This window comes from Aspergillus puulaauensis, chromosome 6, assembly GCF_016861865.1.
Source record: "Aspergillus puulaauensis MK2 DNA, chromosome 6, nearly complete sequence".
Lineage (NCBI taxonomy): Eukaryota > Fungi > Ascomycota > Eurotiomycetes > Eurotiales > Aspergillaceae > Aspergillus > Aspergillus puulaauensis.
The window spans coordinates 1,945,919-1,962,200 of NC_054862.1; the positions used below are offsets into that span (position 1 = coordinate 1,945,919).

The window sequence follows — 16,282 nt, forward strand, 5'->3', positions numbered from 1 at the left end:
AAAGTGATTTTGAATAAAGTAACCGAGAGTTGGTTCATACTGTCCCCATATAATCTTACCCAAAATGCGCTCGGAATTGGAGCCTTTCCGTGGAACGAACTCCCTTCCGCCACGAGGATCCCCCTATTTACACCTTGCCCATTAATTAAGTCTAGGTACTTGAGCAGCCTTTCGTCCGCCAAGCTGCGTGTTTTCTGTTTATCCTCCGCTGAGAAAGTAGCCAATAGCAGACCAACGGCATGGCTGGGCAGATCAGACGTGCACGAGTGAGTTGTGCCATGGAAACCGGGGATAGCTCGATGCATAACTCGCGCCACCGTCGGCATCACCCCAGTTCCCCCAGTTCCCCCAGTTCCCCGCAGATTCCCCAGCCTGAGTTTCGTCTTTTCTGCCTCTTCTCTCTCCAGAGCAAAATAGAGTAGCCAGAGTCAAGTCTCTCACAAACCTATCATATTCACCCATGCCTAAAGAAGCCAGTCGTAAGGAAGGCGCTAAGCGCGATAAATATACACCGCAAGCATGGTGAGTCTGCGTTCGACATCCATCGGTTTGCCGCGCTGACCCCTGGTGCTGTGCAGCTTCGAATGCCAACGGCGCAAGGTAAAGGTGAGTTTCGTGCAGTTGGCGTGTTCTCAGGATTTGATGCAAGTTGCTACTTCGATTTGACATCACTGATACACGGAAAGTGTTCAGGGGGCCCTGTATGTTCCAGTTGCCAGACCAGAAGTATTGAATGCCGCTATGCTGGAGAAGATCAACCAGCAGGGCCGACACAGAAAAAACGCACTCGGAAAGAGTCAGTATTCATTCGTCTTCTCCTCTGGTCTTTGCGAGTTACGTGACTGACGAAATTCAGATACGCCGCAGATACTGCCCCCAACGCTCGTCCCCGGAAACGAAGCAAAACTTCCGTTTCGTTGAAGGAGCAACTCTCACAACTTCAGGACCAAGTGAATGCTCTGTCCAAAAGTCGAAGCTGCAACGGGATAGACGCACAGGACTTGGCCGCCATGCAGCCTGATGATAGGAGCATGTCAGGTTGGCATCAATCCCCCAACCGAATGTCGTCGTCAATATCCATCGACTCAAGAAACGATGTTTGCGACAACCGCTCTACCGGCAGTTTTACTTCCTTTCCAGACATTTCCAAGCGAAGCAACCAAGAGAATCGGATACGCTCCGTGTCGAAACAGCCTCCGTCCTTGAACAGCCTACAAATCAGTTCCCAGCTCAATACCCTCAGGAAGCTCCGGCAGCATAGCGCTGTGGATAACCTCGATGACTCGTCCCAATTCTTGGTTGCCACGGTGGATTTGCCAGGACCGACACGTCTTTGGGACCTTGTCAACGTGTTTTTCCAGGAGTTTGAAACCTACTTCCCATGCCTAAATCAGGTCTCCATCCGCGAGCGGTTATCAATGGTCATGTCGGTCCATAGCTATGGCCATGCACAGCGTCAAATTGTCATTGGCTCTGACAATTGCAAAATTATCGCCATTCTCTTGAATATGCTTGCGTACGCCGAATCTCTCACGCACCCTGTTGAGTCGTGCAAAACGCGGCCAGTTTCGCCCAGCTACTCGGAAGGGCTACGGTTGATGCAACATTTCAATCAACTTTATGACGATGACATGGAAACAGTCATCTACCACATTACTTCGTCTGCATTCCTTCTGGAAATGTCAATGCATCACCAGGCCCTTCAGAGCATCACCCAAGGGTTTCAGATTGCACTGAAAATTGGCCTGAACAATCAGACTCTGTGGCCGAATGAAAATGCGGAATTGGCATCTCGTCAGGGGCTTTGGTGGACACTCTATTTCCTTGACAAGCGCATTACTCAGAAGTGTGGGATCACATATTTTCTACGTGAAGATGAAAGCGCTGTCAGCGACTTTAGCAAAGTCAATGATAGCCTAGGCTCGAGCAAGTACAAGCTGTTGCAGAGCTTGATATCGTTTGGCCGACTGTGGGCTCACATTTGGGACGGTTTCTTCTCCCATCAGGCTCCCAAGGCTGATAACTGGGAGGAGGCTCAGATGATGGACACTCGGATCATCCTCTCGTATCGGCAAATCCCTTCAAACCTGCGCTGGAAATCTTCCATGGTTGCGGAGTATATGTGTGCCGAAGGCGAAACACACATTCGCCAGAGGCTCATTGTGTTCCTGGTAAGAGACGCCGTTCTCCTATGAGTCGATCCTGTGCCTGGATTGATGGAATGCTGGCTAACATGCCCTATCAGCGATTCCAATCCCTCCGTCTGAGTATTCGACACATGGCTCTGTCATCCAACGAACATGACCTTGAGCGTCGGAAGACATCGGTCTCGATTTGTAAAGCGATAATCGACGCAATTCGAAGCTACATGATCACGACTGCCTCTTTGAAGCCATGTGGCTATATTATGACCACAGCGCTGGTCGAGAGCCTGTACCATATCCTTCCCGAAGAGGGCCACCCAGCACCTGTAGTTTCGCATAAGCTCCTGAAGGAGATGGTGGATGAGGCCAGTCAGCTTCTTCAAACGCTATCAGTGTCAGTTGCCACGGCATCTGTGGTATATCAATATCTACGCGACCTTCTACCGCCCAAGGATTGTCTTGGACCGCTTGAGGACTTCCCTACGGCTTCAACGAGCCAAACGGCAACGAATCAACCCTCTGTTTTGAATTGTCCTTCGGATTTGGAGCCCCTTTCAGAGACATTCTGGAGAAGTCTGGTCCATCAGCCAGGCCAGGACAGCAGTCCAGCACCAACCCATCCAGAGCCAAAGAATCAACCCTTCCAGCCATCTGTCATGGTACCACCAGTAAGCTTCATGTCTGACGGTGTGCCATTTCAGCTGGACGAGTTACAGTCTCAATTTCTACTGGATCTGGGAGATATGGTATTTGAAGCTCCACTGGCTCTGGACGATTCAACTACTCAGTTCGGGGGCGATCTTTTGTAATACATTTCTCTCGGCTGGACAAGGGATTCCCCCGCCCTAACTTGTTTCGCTTGTGTAAATACATTCTCTTTAGTGCTCATCCTGCTCCCTTAGCCTGCGGATATTGAATTAATTGTCGTCTACTCTGTGTGGATTCCAATAGAAGTACTGCAGTTGCACCCAACGGCCCCAGGAGCGTGCGGAAACAACTTGCACAGAAAAAAGAAAACGGAAACAATGGACGGGACAAGTTGGCGATCTTCGTTCCGCGGAACTCATTTCATGAGCTAAACGTAACAAACAACCCACTACTCGACGTCATTGCTCCGTGCGAGTAGAAGTTCGAATGTGGGTGTATCGGTCATGGCGCTGGAATTACGCTGCCAGCCGTTAGCTATAGCCCAGCCACAACTACTATGCAAGCCTTTCCTTGCATAATAATTCAACACTAGAACGGCAGAAATGCCAGGTTGTTGATATATTTATTATCCGCAAAAAACTTCCCGCTTCGTTGTCGTGTCTGCCTTCCTCTTGGCTTAGAAGAACGCTCTCGCTGGATCTCAAGATGCTCCTTCAATCCGTTTCAAGTTTCCTTCATGAACACTATGTTCCTGTCATATTCATATCGGTATGCTGTCTACTTTTACGAAGCTAGTTCTCGCTGACGTGCTCTGTTTAGGTTTTGCTGGTCTTCGTCTCTCGGGCATATTGCCAACTCTTCATCAACCCTCTCAGCAAATACCCCGGGCCAACGTTTGCAGCTATATCACGGATACCTCAGCTCTATCATACGTTCAAAGGCGACCTTATTGAATGGGTCAATGGACTACACGCCACACACGGCGACGTTGTCCGTGTCGCCCCAGACGAGCTAAGCTACGCAACTGGCGAGGCATGGAAGGCAATCTACGGGCATGCCTCTCCAGGAAAACCAGTTACGGAGAAGGACGCTCGATTCTACAGCCCATCATTCAACGGAGCCCCAGATATCATTCGGGGAAACGGACCCGATCACGCCCGTTTCCGCCGCAACTTCTCGCACGCCTTTTCTGATCGCGCGCTTCGAGAACAGCAGCCTTTGATCTGCGGATATGTGGACATCTTAGTGGACAGCCTCCACAGGCTAATCGGGGAGGACCCCAAGGTCAAAATCAATATGGCCCGCATGCTGAACTTGACTACTTTTGACATCATGGGCGATTTGACCTTTGGTGACTCCTTGGACCTGTTGACTGGAGCTGGCAACATGAATTGGGTGTCCGCGGTTTTCGTCAGTATGAAGACCAACGCGCTGCGCAGACTGGCACGCTATGTTCCTTGGACCGCGCCCATTGCCCAGAGGCTTATTCCAAAGGAGCTGAAGGAACAGAGTATCGCTCACTATAGGGCGTCCCAGGAGCGCGTTGACACAAGAATTAACAACAACCATGTACTCCAAAAGCCTGACATCTGGGGTATTGTAATGGGCCAAAAGGAGGACCTCCGTCTCAGCCGCATGGAGATGTATGCCAACTCCCAGGTTTTTATGGTTGCAGGCACCGAGACTACTGCAACTGCGCTCAGTGGCTTGCTCTATCAGCTCTTAATGGCACCTGAAAAGATGGAGGCAATTGTAAAGGAAGTTCGTGGGACATTTGAGAAAGACTCTGATATTGACATGAGAGCCCTGGAGCATATGACCTATCTCAATGCATGCATTGAGGAAGGGTTGCGTATCTACCCCCCGGTTCCAGTTGGTCTGCCTCGCGTGGCCCCCGATGAGGGATTGTTTGTCTGTGGCAATCGTATTCCAGGAAAGGTATTTACTTTCTTTCTTTCTTTTTTCTTTTTTACTACGTATTGCTGATGGCTCGTTTCTAATATTTGAATGATGCAATAGACCGCCCTTTCAGTTAACCACTGGGCTACCTATCACAGTGCTCAGAACTTCAGGCTGCCAAATCAGTTCATCCCTGAGCGTTGGATTGGCGATGAGTTTTCTACTGATAACAAGGCTGCCTTCCAACCATTCTCGTTCGGCCCTCGTAACTGCCTTGGAAAGAAGTATGCCCTTGTCGCGCTCTCCGGATGATGGCTTATGTAGCTAATGATCGAATAGCCTGGCATACCACGAAATGCGTCTCATTTTGGCCAAGATGCTGTATAACTTTGAGTTTTCTCTTCTCCCTGAGTCCATTGGTTGGGAAAAACAGAAAACCTTCTTTCTGTGGGAGAAGAACGATTTGATGGTCCAGCTGAAGGCGAGAGAATAACGCGATAAAGGGACAAGGGCTGTGACAGAAGAACATTCGAGGTGAAGGACGTTGTAACCGGTGCTTCAGCGAGATCGAGGAATTTGTATTTCATGCTTCAAATCAATAGCAGCCTCATTTAATTTAATTACTTTTCGAATTTATCTAACTTTGCCCCGGTCGACCGGTCAGAAGAAGACATTAACTCGAACCATATCCTGTCCCTCTTTTCCAGGCCCCTTTTCATCTTCGTACCATAATAGCCCTTGAAACCTGTACTATTGATAAAGTTTATATTTGAACTCTCTCTATTCCTAGGTGCGACATCATTTACAGGACACATCATGCCCAAAACGAGTTCAATCACATTACAATCTTAAAGTTTGAAGGTGCACCTGCAAGCCCAACCGCGCCAGAAACAGCCGGCAGACACAGACTTTGTTATGCAGTCAATTTTAGCCCTACAGCCATGAGCCATCATACGGAACTCGCCACAAGGGCTGGCTGGTTCCGTGTATGGTGCTCAACTTTCGTTCCGCGGGAGAGGCTTCCATCGGCTTTCCGATACCTCAACTTCTAGCGCAATAGTTAGAGAAGGTGGATTCCTGAACAATTAATAAAGATATTCTATATAAATATTATATACGAAGCAGAGTGCAGTTTTCCGGGGCTAACACTGGTACGATCTATACTTCCATCGGACAGCTATCATGTCACTAAACGTGCTACCAGCTCCTGTTGACGAGGCCACGCTCAAGGCCCGCTTGGAGCACTTGGACAAATTCGAAGCCCAGCTCGCCGGGAGCATCCAATGGCAAGAATGCGAGTCTGCAGCTGCGTACCGGAAGATGCGGCGAGAAGGATTGAATGGGTTCACAGCACCTACTTTGAACCCTCAAGCTCGCACTGCGGATATCTCCGGACGGGATGGAAATCAGATTCAATTAAGGATCATTGCGCCGCAGAACCAGCCGAGCAGAGGCGTTTGGCTGCATTTCCACGCAGGTGAGTAACCAACCCACCTCACCTCGTCAGCGTAATTTCGATACCTACTTTGCACACCGGCTGATTCGGGCAATGGAATGACCTGCCACCAGGCGGCTTCGTTATTGGTAGCAATGCCTCCTACGACCCCTATTTGACCTCTTTATCCGATCGTCTCGGCTTGACCATGGTCTCTGTTGAATACCGACTAGCACCGGAGAACTCTTTCCCGGCGCCGCTGCATGATTGCGTGGACGCGGCGCTGTACGCGCTCAGCCCAGCGGGCGAGAAAGAGCTCGGTGCACCACTGAGGATTCTCGGCGGCGAGTCCGCCGGGGGCTGGCTAGCAGTGTCGACGGGACTCTCCCTGCGTCGAGACCACGGGATCGACGTGCGGTCGAGGTTGGATGCGATCGTGGCGGGATATGGCATCTATGATCTAACTTATACGCCCTCTCTGCTCGAGCACACGCGCAACATCGTGCTGGGTCGACAGGGTATGATGGACTTTTGCGAGGCCGGGTTTGGCCATATCCCCATGGCGAAGAGGAAGGATCCGCTTGTTTCTCCTCTGTATGCGGATTTGAAGGAGATGCCGGCGGCGCTATTCCTGGCGGGGAGGATTGAGCCCTTGGTTGATGATAGTGTTTTTATGGCGGCTAGGTGGCAGCAGGCTGGGAATGGGGCGGAGCTGAGTGTGGTTGATGGGGCGTGTCATGCCTTTACTATTATTCCGATGGGGGAGGTGACTGGGGAGGGTTTGGATATTATTGTTGAATTTGTGCTACGGAATTCGAGGCAATGATAGTAAAAATTATTGTCGTATGGCTTCAGTCTTTCGAATCAAACTTGATACAAAGACACCAATCGCCTATGAGAGATCCTTATTGTTAGTCGTATAGTTTACCTGTGTTAGACTTTGCGGGAATATATTTCGAAGCAATGCTTCTACACCGAGAGCTCATGCTGATTAACGTACAAACCGTTTATATGATCAAAAGTACGAACAGCCATATACCATGTCGTCGTGCAACTCTGCTGTTTGCTGTCACAGCGCGAGTGGGATCAAAATACGATCGTCGACTGCAGAACCAGTCAAATGGGAGCAAGTATATCCGGTTTATTGGCCTTGAAAGCCTCTTCTTCTCATTCCCTGAATTTCCCGCAGACACGTTCAGGGATGTCGAGATCCCTAATTGAACCAGTGACCACAAGATTCTAATTTTAAGAAGTATAACTCAGTCGTGTGCTCTCCCAACTGGGCTATCACCCCGCCAATGGGCTTTTGGCAAAATGCTTTGCTCTATCAGCCAGTCTGGCCCAATTACTTTCTTGATAGAACCGGTGGTATAAAGATATTGCTTGGGTGGTTGGTTCCAATGGAGTAATTGTTAGTAAGATATATAGTTTGCTGGCGGTTCCATATCAACAAACGATAACCGGACTTGAATATCTCTGCTATATAACTTGATGTACGTTCCCGCGTTTGAGACCCCGGACAAGAGACTATCGATATTCGATATCAAACAGAAGTTTTCTTTTCTGCTAGAGGCGAGGTGTTTGCCGAGCCGAAGAGCAAGATCCCGTTGCTGGATGTTGTCTGTGACCTCATGCACCCGGAGACGAACCCTGGCAGATACGTTAGCTTGGGTGTTGCTGAGAACGTAAGTAATTGCCCCTCAAGTAAATTTAAACTGCTTTAATTTCTGATCCCGTGCAGACTCTGATGCATGAGGAGATAATCGAGCATATGACCAAGAATGTGAGTGGCCTCGTTTTTCATGAGTTCTAACTATGTATCCCGCAATTGTCTGCTATGGACAGAGATCAACCATGTTACATGTGCGTATTACCTGAATAGTTTGCCGTCGATAGCCATTCTTTAACTTGTTGAGATGGCTTTTCCGGCTCCCATCGCCTTCGAGACACAATTGCACGATTCATCACTCGCCATTTCAACCCTGCTAAAACCATTACCAGAAACCAGCTACTTGTCGCCTCTGGCGTGGGCCAGGCCATTGAGCTTTCCGGATTCTGTCTCCTCGACAAGGATGATGGCGTCCTGCTTGCCCGGCCGCACTATGGTAATTTCCCTATCGACTTGGGCTACCGAGTCGGGTAAGTGGCTGGCATCCGGATAATCCTGAGACTGGTCTTGCTAACCCTAATTAAGAGCTAAGATTATTGGCGTTTCCTTTGGAGAAACGGATCCCTTCGTTCCTGAGACGGTGGGCATTGACGAGAAGGCTCTCGCGGATGCCCAACGTCCAGGCATTCGTGTCAAGGCCTTTTTGCTATGTAACCCGCAGAACCCCTTAGGTATAAGTACATACCCTCGGATTTTCTACGCATCTTCTGATCCACTACGATAGGTCGTTCCTACACTCGTGAGGTTCTCGAGGCGTATAAGGCCTCTGTTGGAATATCCCAGTTACTGAGATAATAAGGCTGGGATCACGTGCATACATTCACCTACCTCTCACTTCACTTGTATCTAATGTGTTTCTATGCAACACAACACACCATCAACTCCCTCAATAATATGAACGTTGAAGCATCACTTTACAATCATCAGCCACATTAGCGCTCGTTGAATTCCCAGCGCGGTCATCGGGAGCTTGACCTCCGTCACATTTGGTGAGAGTGGGTTGGGCGGGTTCATCTCTGGGAAGAACGAGTCGAGGAAGGCTTGTGCTTTGTCCTCGTTCTCGATGAACTGCGTCGTCCCGGTTTGGAGAGTGGATACTCCCCCAGGCCTCCCGAGGTTTCATGTATGTCGCCGCTTTCCAGAGCTTGCCTTCGCCTGCTTCATCGAGAACCCTTTCCAATGGGATGCTCTTGCTTTCTCAATTCTCCTAGTCCATGCCCGTCGCCGTGTCCGACCACGCCGAACCGTGGCTTAACCGGCTTGGTGCTGTTGCCTAGACTTTCCAGCCACTCGGTGTTGTTGCGGGCCACTTTAGCTGATGCTGGGTCCTTGAATCGAATAACATATCCTGTCTTGGTAGTGCCAACACCCGCTTCCTGGGCATCTTGTGGCGTTTGTGAGTGCAGTGTGGATGTGAGACTCGTCGGTTTTTTAGCTGCGATCTGCTCTCGCAGGGCTTTCGGTTCCTCCTGGAGCTTGTTGTTCTGGTCCTGAAGCAGATTTGTCCATGTTTGGATGACATAAACTGAAAGAAATCTTGTATGGGCTCCAAGGAGACATAGCATTAGCTAAAAAGCATGTGTATTTAGATCAGCGATAGTTGCCCTTACGGCCCAGCCGCCGGGCGTTAATGAATTGTGTGTGTGTGTGTGTGTGTGTGTGTGTGTATAACAAACTTTGTATTTACATTCAACTAGTTCCAACATGGCGTAGAAGTTGCTTCAAAGTATTGACCGATCAATTGCCTGCTGAAGCAAGCACTATGTTGTTTTACCCACCAAGCCAACTAACCGTGGGATAGAAAATAACGTCTGATAGGTGATGACGGGTAATACATGGTGCTAGTAGCCATACCACGAATGAGCAGGTAATAATGCCACTGTTTTGGAATCATTGCTTGGTAAGAATACGGGTACTATCATAGCTCAATTTCGTTGTTGTGAATTCTTGAATTACAATTCCTGGCTAGTTGGCAGCCGAGCAGCCATATCCCTAGGAGCTGCAACGCGGCTTTCGGTATGTGGAATGTAAGACTGGTTGATGATATGTTAAGAAGCTAAATATTTCAAAGGGCAATCAACTGCTAAAAAGCTTTGTGTTTATTGTCTCGAATCTATACAAGAGGATGTTCGATAATCATTAGAAATTGCGGAGAGCATGAAAATGGACTTTCGAGAAGGAAAAGTCTTTTTTTTGATATTTCAAATCAAAGCAGAGTAATTTTCAGGTAATACACGGGCAAAGACACATGGGAGATTTGGATTTTGTTCTCACGAAATCCTCACAGACCAAGTACCTGTTCAGGATAATTACTGGCGTGGAACTGTAGTAAACTTTTACAATGGCCGGTGTTGAGTCAAATTCAGAGTATCATCGAAATGACTTGATGCGTCAACTGAAAGAACATGACGAGTTCTTCATACGTGAATTTTTTCATCTAAATTCAAATTAATGTAGATGTAACTGGTAAAACAAAGCAACCTGGACGCTACAGGATACACACCCTATAAGATACACGACTCGCTGAGCCATTAGGAAGGGGTGAGATTCGGTAGGCTTGATTTGTCGGGGGTTCGCTCCACCTGAACTGAGGCGTCTTCGAATGCAGCAGTCATAAATGAACAGATTCCAGCGAAACAAGAATAACTATATTGTTCAAATTTCCGAAGATAATCGAATCGACGATGATGACAAAGTTCGCTCAGCGTTTTCTGGCTTCTGTGTAATTTAGCAGGATAAAGAAAAATCGGAGGGACTATTAAATCGAGGAAATGGCCCTCCAGCCTCTTGTAGTCCAAGACCCATAAGAATTAAGGCTATCAGGTTCGAATATTTCAGGAACAAGTGAGGCCATGTCCGGGCGGCTTCGATGCAGAGCCGTGGATGATGCGGGGAAAGATGAATGCTATTGCGATAAACCACCCCAAGCGGTAGGTTACAGCCAGGTACTCTTCCTCTCAGTCTAAGTAAAGCGCGAAGAACCCATTTCTTGATAAATAGCCGTGTCGTAACTCCCAAACAATCTGTTCATAACGTTATAAGTTGCAGATTTGGAGATTGAACAAACGGGGTTTAGAAAACTTGCCCTTGATGGAGCTCAGTCACTGCATCAAGTGCTAGGAGAGGGTCCAGATCTTAAAGAAACTGCAAAGGCTCCGGATGATGTGGAAACAGACCCCATTCCATCAGCTGGAAGAGGACCTCAGAAAGGATCTTCTCTCCAAAACCTGCACTTCCAATCGCTTGCAGCACTTTCATACACTTGGAGATATTCTCCAACTGCTTTTCGGCCTTTGTTAGGGCGAAAATTGATAGAAAGATCTGGAGGATGTCAAGAGCGTAGTAAAAGTCCAGAGCAATTATCTTTGAATCAAAATTGTCGAGGACCATTCTTTCCAGAATTTCTAGCATTTGCTCAGCGGAATTTAAAGATAAGACTGTGATTTCGTTGAGAAAGGAGGACTCAGGAGGTCCTTGTTCCTTTTGTTGACGTAAAAGCTGGTATAGGATAACAGGTCGACCCACCAGTAGCTGGATGTGATGGTATCTGAGATGTATAATGGAGATGGGTCGACGCAGTAGAGGTGCAGTGGGAACTGACAGTCTTAGGTGAGGTGGGAGTGAAACTTCCCAGCTTGTAAGCGAGTTGATGATGGATTGGAGCGTTCCCATCTGTACGGAGGAGTTACTGTAAAGGCGTTTTCGAACTCCTTTCGCCAATTGGCTGAGACTGCCACAAGCAGCTAGATATTCGGACGGGGTGAATGCACCAGCCGAGAGAATCTGAAGACCAAATGGTATAAATATCATTATGAGTAAAGGTTTTGGGGGCTTGTTACTTACCAGTTCGGAGGGGAGGCAAGTTTCCCACGAATCAGTGGTTGCAGATGGTTTTCCCAGCCTCTGTGACAAGTCTTGGTCAAAGACAACCAGCGACCACCATAGACGACGCGCATGTTCTTTCTCTACCAAGCCGTACGCAGCGCAGTATTTGTCACGGTGCATGCCAAGAGAACAGGCAATCTGTACCGCGAGGCTAGTATAGAGGTACGCAGGGTTGGAAAATCCATGTGACTGCATGGCCGTTGCCTGTGATCATGCATTAATGAAGATTCCGCCGAAAGGAGACCAACGATCAACGTTACCAAAAGTATCATGGCTCGAACACTGTCAAGGCTTCCCTCGTTACATACAGCGGACAGGAGTGATTTTGCGTGTTCAAGAAACTCAGTCGGGGAGTGAGAATCCAACCCATTCTCTTCTGGCCTCTCAAGACTCGAAATTGACAGTATTGAGTAAAGTGCACATCTCCAAGAAGCCTTTAAATTCTGCTGTGGATCGCGATAGGTCTCTTCAAGTTGAGTGTGAAATCTCTCCGGAGAGTAAAGCCAGTATAAACAATGCACTTCTTCAAAATATCGCATGACTTGTCTTTGGCATATATCCTGGGAAGGCAAGGACAAGTTACTGGACTGGGAATTCTGATCAGGAAGCGGCATGTTCACGGTCACCATCCCGGCAATAACGTCTGGCGTGTTAGGAACCTGTAACGCTTCGCTTTTGAAACAGCGCATAATAGCATTGAATGGCAACCCCGATTCGGCCCCGAAATACCCTGTTCCTTCATCAGCTGCATTTCACGTTGACTAACTTGACAAAGGATCACATACGAAATTCCCCCTGAGAGTCGGCGAGTAGACATCCGGATTGATGGTGCAATTGAAAGATATCTCGGAATATGGCGTCCTCAGATTCGGCCTTAGAATCAGAACATGAATCTTGCTGGATATGATCATGTCGTACGGTGTCTTCATCAAGTATGGGAATGAGCCTGTAAGGCACAAAGGGCGACAAAGAAGCGGGAGATGCAGGCGCGGCCGCTGGGGAGGAGTCGGCTTTATTGTATTCCAATGCAAGAGCCCGGAGATTTTCAGGCGTTAGATCTATGTTTGGAAGGAAGTGCCTCAAAATATCTTGCATATCTCGAAATTGCTCCTCCGATACGAAATAGTATGGTCTTTGCCGTCGTTTTGCGGGATCAATTTGGCATTCCACTCCAGTGTCGCGGCAGTAGTCGCAAGGGCCAGGAACTTAACGAACAAGCTGGAGTTAGTCTTCCGAGTGAATAAAAATCACCATTTTGAGTCAGGATTGAAAGATAGAAGTACCCGGATTCTTGCACTACAAATTGCCGAGCAATTAGATTCATCTCCAAACATGTAACATCTACATCAGCACTGTACCTTGGTTTTTCGACTCCGGCATCGGTCACAGCTCATTGCAGTCCGACTCGCTCGTGGTTTCCGATGGGCAGTCATACTGGATTTCATGGGTCTTTGACATATCTGTGAAGATCTATGCAAGTTAATTGAGACAACGAAATGTTTCTGCTCAGAAACCGGGGGAAATGCGGGGTTTGCGGGGAGATCGGCAGATGAGTTCGGGACTTGTTGGGGCCATTCAATGCCCTGTGTCTAGATAGGATTTACGCTAGGTGGAAAGGAAAAGCAGAGAAAACGGAGAGGGTGGCTGAAGATTTATGTATTCCTAATGCAAATACAATTGGAAACCCTCTAATCTGTCAGAGTTCTTGCAGGTTTAGCAGTGCTTGGGTCTTCCATCCACTTCGGAGCCTGCATGTCCCCGTCCGCCACCTCCCGGCCAGTTACAGGATGTTTGTAGTGGAAAGGAACCACTCTCGTATCAGGCCAAAGCGCCTCGTCGGGAATCACCTCGTCTGGACCCAGCGGATCCACCGGGAAAGTCTCTTTATACAAAGGAACATAGTTGGTCGCGTTCTTCCAGCCCGTCTCCACAGTCCCGTGCCAGAATGGATAGTATCGCAGGCGAAGGATCTTCCACACCCCATCCTGAATACAGTATTCATTCTCGTATAAACCCCCCTCGAACCATTGTCTGTGACCTCCTGGGAATTCGGAAGGCATCGATTCGTGGGTGCCGGCACACATGAAGGCGCGAATTCGAGCCTTTGCTCGACCTGTTGAGGCATCGAAGGTGACAATATCCTGTGCCATCAGGTGATCCAGCAGCCAGCCATCAATTGGGCCATTGCGACCGGCAACAAAACGACCGGCAAACCGCTCCGCGTAAAGGCGCTGAACGCCTTCTTTTCCGGTGAAGCGGCCGTTCAAAAACTGGACGTATGTGTCGGGGTGGTCGGCGAAGAGCTCACTCACCTAGAGGACATTTCAATGTGATTAGCTTTGATCTTAGATATTGAGAATCGGACTGTATGTATACTCGCCTCTTTGTAAAGGCACTTATCTAAGTAGTACCCATACTTGTGGTGTAGCTTTCTGACCTCGGATTCGGCTGGGTTTGCGTCAACAACCTAGACAGCACCAGGAACACGAGGCTACTTACCTTTTAAAGCGGTGACCTCCTCCAAAAGACCCTTTACCTGTACGACCAGGCTCGCTGAACCAATGTCGGACATGCTTGTAAAGTCAACAATGCGGATGAGAGATGATGATCAGGTAGTACCCTATTGATTTGAATGAATAGCAAGTAGCCAATCCATCAATTTATAAGTCATCGCTTCAGGTAATCCGAGCTTCCTCTTTCGGAGAACAAAGACACTAAATGCCGTTCGGATGATTGAAGCCGATATAAGGAAGCGTCACATGACACATCGGCAGCAATACGCGATTTTGTGAACATTGTGCACAGATGTAGAGGTCATCGGACAGTATTCTCTTGATAAACAATCTTACATAGGCTAGCTTGTCCTGCAGTCCAATCTACATTCTTGCGTGAGTCCCTATCCACTCCTGACAAGGCCCAACTCCCCACCCCCACAGCTCAACTTCATCAACGCTCAATGAGGAACATGGTCGTGAATAGGGTTTTGACCTCTGAGACGAATATTCTCTCGTTGATCCGGACGGAGAGTCGATTGGTTTGTATATCCATATTCATTGCCTTGGCCCAATTCCAATATGGCTACGACTCTGCCGCCGTCTCGGGCTTCCAGAGCATGCCGGGATTCCTCAAAGTTTTCGGCTATTTAGATGTAAGTGAACTAAAATGAAAGACTTCCATGGATATAGACTAAATTCCTCCAAGCCTGGAACTGCTTTAGGTTACAACATCAGCACGTCAGTTCAGACCCTTGTACAGAGCCTGATGCAAGTCGGTGGGCTCTTGTCATGCCTCGTCATCTTCAAGTATGGTGCCTACATCAGCAACAAAGGAGGACTGTGGGCTGGATCCGCTTTTTCTGTGCTTGCAATCATCCTACAGATAAGCAGTACCCACCTTGGGGCGCTCTATGCGGGACGACTGTTTCTTGGTATCTCCAACGGCTTATTCCTAACCTACTCTGCAACCTACCTGGGAGAGATCGCATCTGCCCATCTACGTGGCTCTGCCGTGGGATTAGTCACCTTTCAGACCTCTTTTGGGGCACTGATTGGTATTCTGGTTGATAATTACACGACGAGATATACATCCCGTGCAGCATATCAGATCCCGCTGGGCGTCATGTTCGTGGTTCCGGCGCTGCTGTCGATAGGATTGCTCTTCTTACCGGAGAGTCCGCGGCACTATGTGCGTCTCGGGTTAGACGAAAAAGCAGAAGACTCAATTCGAGTGCTGAGGGGTGTTTCCGACCGGGATCGACTTGCAGCCGAGGTCTCTAGCATCAAAGAAGCATGGGTCTTTGAGAGCGAAGCTGGCCAGTCTGTACGCATGACTGACGCTTTCAGACGCCCGGATATCAAGCGCACAATCCTTAGCCTTTGTGCTAGTGTCGGACAGACGGCGAGCGGAATTATATTCTTTTCCGGTTTCTCCGTCTACTTCTACGCCGAGGCTGGAGTCACCAATTATTTTGTCTGGGTCATGATGAGCTTGGCAATTGCCCTTACAGGAAATATGGGCGCTTTTGTTGTCATGAGATTTGTTGAGCGACGAATCTTACTTGGAACGTGCTCAGCCCTCAACGCAGCAGTAATGTTTTCTATCGCTGCTGTATACACCAGACTGAGCGTTGAATCATATACGGCGGCACGAATTCTGGTGGCAATGGGCACCCTTTTCACCTGGCTTTATGGCATTGGACAGGGGCCTGTTCTGTGGGCCCTTACAGTCGAGCTTCCATCGCAACGTCTGAGATCAAAGACTGTGGGTCTTGCAACCGGCTTTAACTATATTTTTGGTTGGGTTGCGACCTACTGCACTCCGTATTTTATTAACCCGGGAGCACTGAACTGGGGCCCGAAATATTGTTATATTTGGGGTGCCAGTAATGTGATCCTGGCTCTTTGGGCCTTTACTATGGTGCCAAACCTGAAGGGGAGGAGTTTGGAGGATATTTCCACCTCGCTGGTGTCTCTTCCCGCGACCAAGAGTGCGGAGTCGGGAGTTGTCGTAGATCATTGCGAGGACGCGAGTCGCGAATAAGAATTCTCGACACAAATGGATAAGTTGCTTGCACGTGTGTGGTTAGCTGTCCCTTTCTTGTCT

General features: G+C 48.6%; 7 protein-coding genes across 7 annotated transcripts; 5 read left to right on the top strand and 2 right to left on the bottom strand.

Moving 5' to 3' along the window:
• Positions 1-460: 460 nt before the first annotated feature.
• On the top strand, positions 461-2,953 carry APUU_60743S (fungal specific transcription factor domain-containing protein; the record flags this gene model as incomplete). The annotated part of the gene is made up of 5 exons (XM_041694017.1): positions 461-522; positions 579-606; positions 694-800; positions 857-2,171; positions 2,246-2,953. 5 exons carry the CDS (start codon positions 461-463, stop codon positions 2,951-2,953), a joined length of 2,220 nt encoding a protein of 739 aa, XP_041559889.1.
• Positions 2,954-3,497: 544 nt separating this feature from the next.
• On the top strand, positions 3,498-5,184 carry APUU_60744S (cytochrome P450; the record flags this gene model as incomplete). Its single annotated transcript, XM_041694018.1, has 4 exons — positions 3,498-3,560; positions 3,612-4,730; positions 4,812-4,975; positions 5,031-5,184. The coding sequence occupies 4 exons, from the start codon at positions 3,498-3,500 to the stop codon at positions 5,182-5,184; spliced, it is 1,500 nt and encodes a 499-aa protein (XP_041559890.1).
• A 689-nt stretch (positions 5,185-5,873) lies between these two features.
• On the top strand, positions 5,874-6,952 carry APUU_60745S (alpha/beta hydrolase; the record flags this gene model as incomplete). The annotated part of the gene is made up of 2 exons (XM_041694019.1): positions 5,874-6,168; positions 6,261-6,952. 2 exons carry the CDS (start codon positions 5,874-5,876, stop codon positions 6,950-6,952), a joined length of 987 nt encoding a protein of 328 aa, XP_041559891.1.
• An 805-nt stretch (positions 6,953-7,757) lies between these two features.
• Positions 7,758-8,590, top strand: APUU_60746S (uncharacterized protein; the record flags this gene model as incomplete). Its single annotated transcript, XM_041694020.1, has 5 exons — positions 7,758-7,811; positions 7,868-7,909; positions 8,135-8,265; positions 8,321-8,466; positions 8,520-8,590. The coding sequence occupies 5 exons, from the start codon at positions 7,758-7,760 to the stop codon at positions 8,588-8,590; spliced, it is 444 nt and encodes a 147-aa protein (XP_041559892.1).
• A 2,340-nt stretch (positions 8,591-10,930) lies between these two features.
• Positions 10,931-11,875, bottom strand: APUU_60747A (fungal specific transcription factor domain-containing protein; the record flags this gene model as incomplete). Its single annotated transcript, XM_041694021.1, has 2 exons — positions 10,931-11,578; positions 11,639-11,875. 2 exons carry the CDS (start codon positions 11,873-11,875, stop codon positions 10,931-10,933), a joined length of 885 nt encoding a protein of 294 aa, XP_041559893.1.
• A 1,493-nt stretch (positions 11,876-13,368) lies between these two features.
• On the bottom strand, positions 13,369-14,252 carry APUU_60748A (nuclear transport factor 2 family protein; the record flags this gene model as incomplete). Its single annotated transcript, XM_041694022.1, has 3 exons — positions 13,369-13,992; positions 14,046-14,128; positions 14,180-14,252. 3 exons carry the CDS (start codon positions 14,250-14,252, stop codon positions 13,369-13,371), a joined length of 780 nt encoding a protein of 259 aa, XP_041559894.1.
• A 393-nt stretch (positions 14,253-14,645) lies between these two features.
• Positions 14,646-16,219, top strand: APUU_60749S (uncharacterized protein; the record flags this gene model as incomplete). Its single annotated transcript, XM_041694023.1, has 2 exons — positions 14,646-14,828; positions 14,882-16,219. 2 exons carry the CDS (start codon positions 14,646-14,648, stop codon positions 16,217-16,219), a joined length of 1,521 nt encoding a protein of 506 aa, XP_041559895.1.
• Between the last annotated feature and the right edge of the window lie 63 nt (positions 16,220-16,282).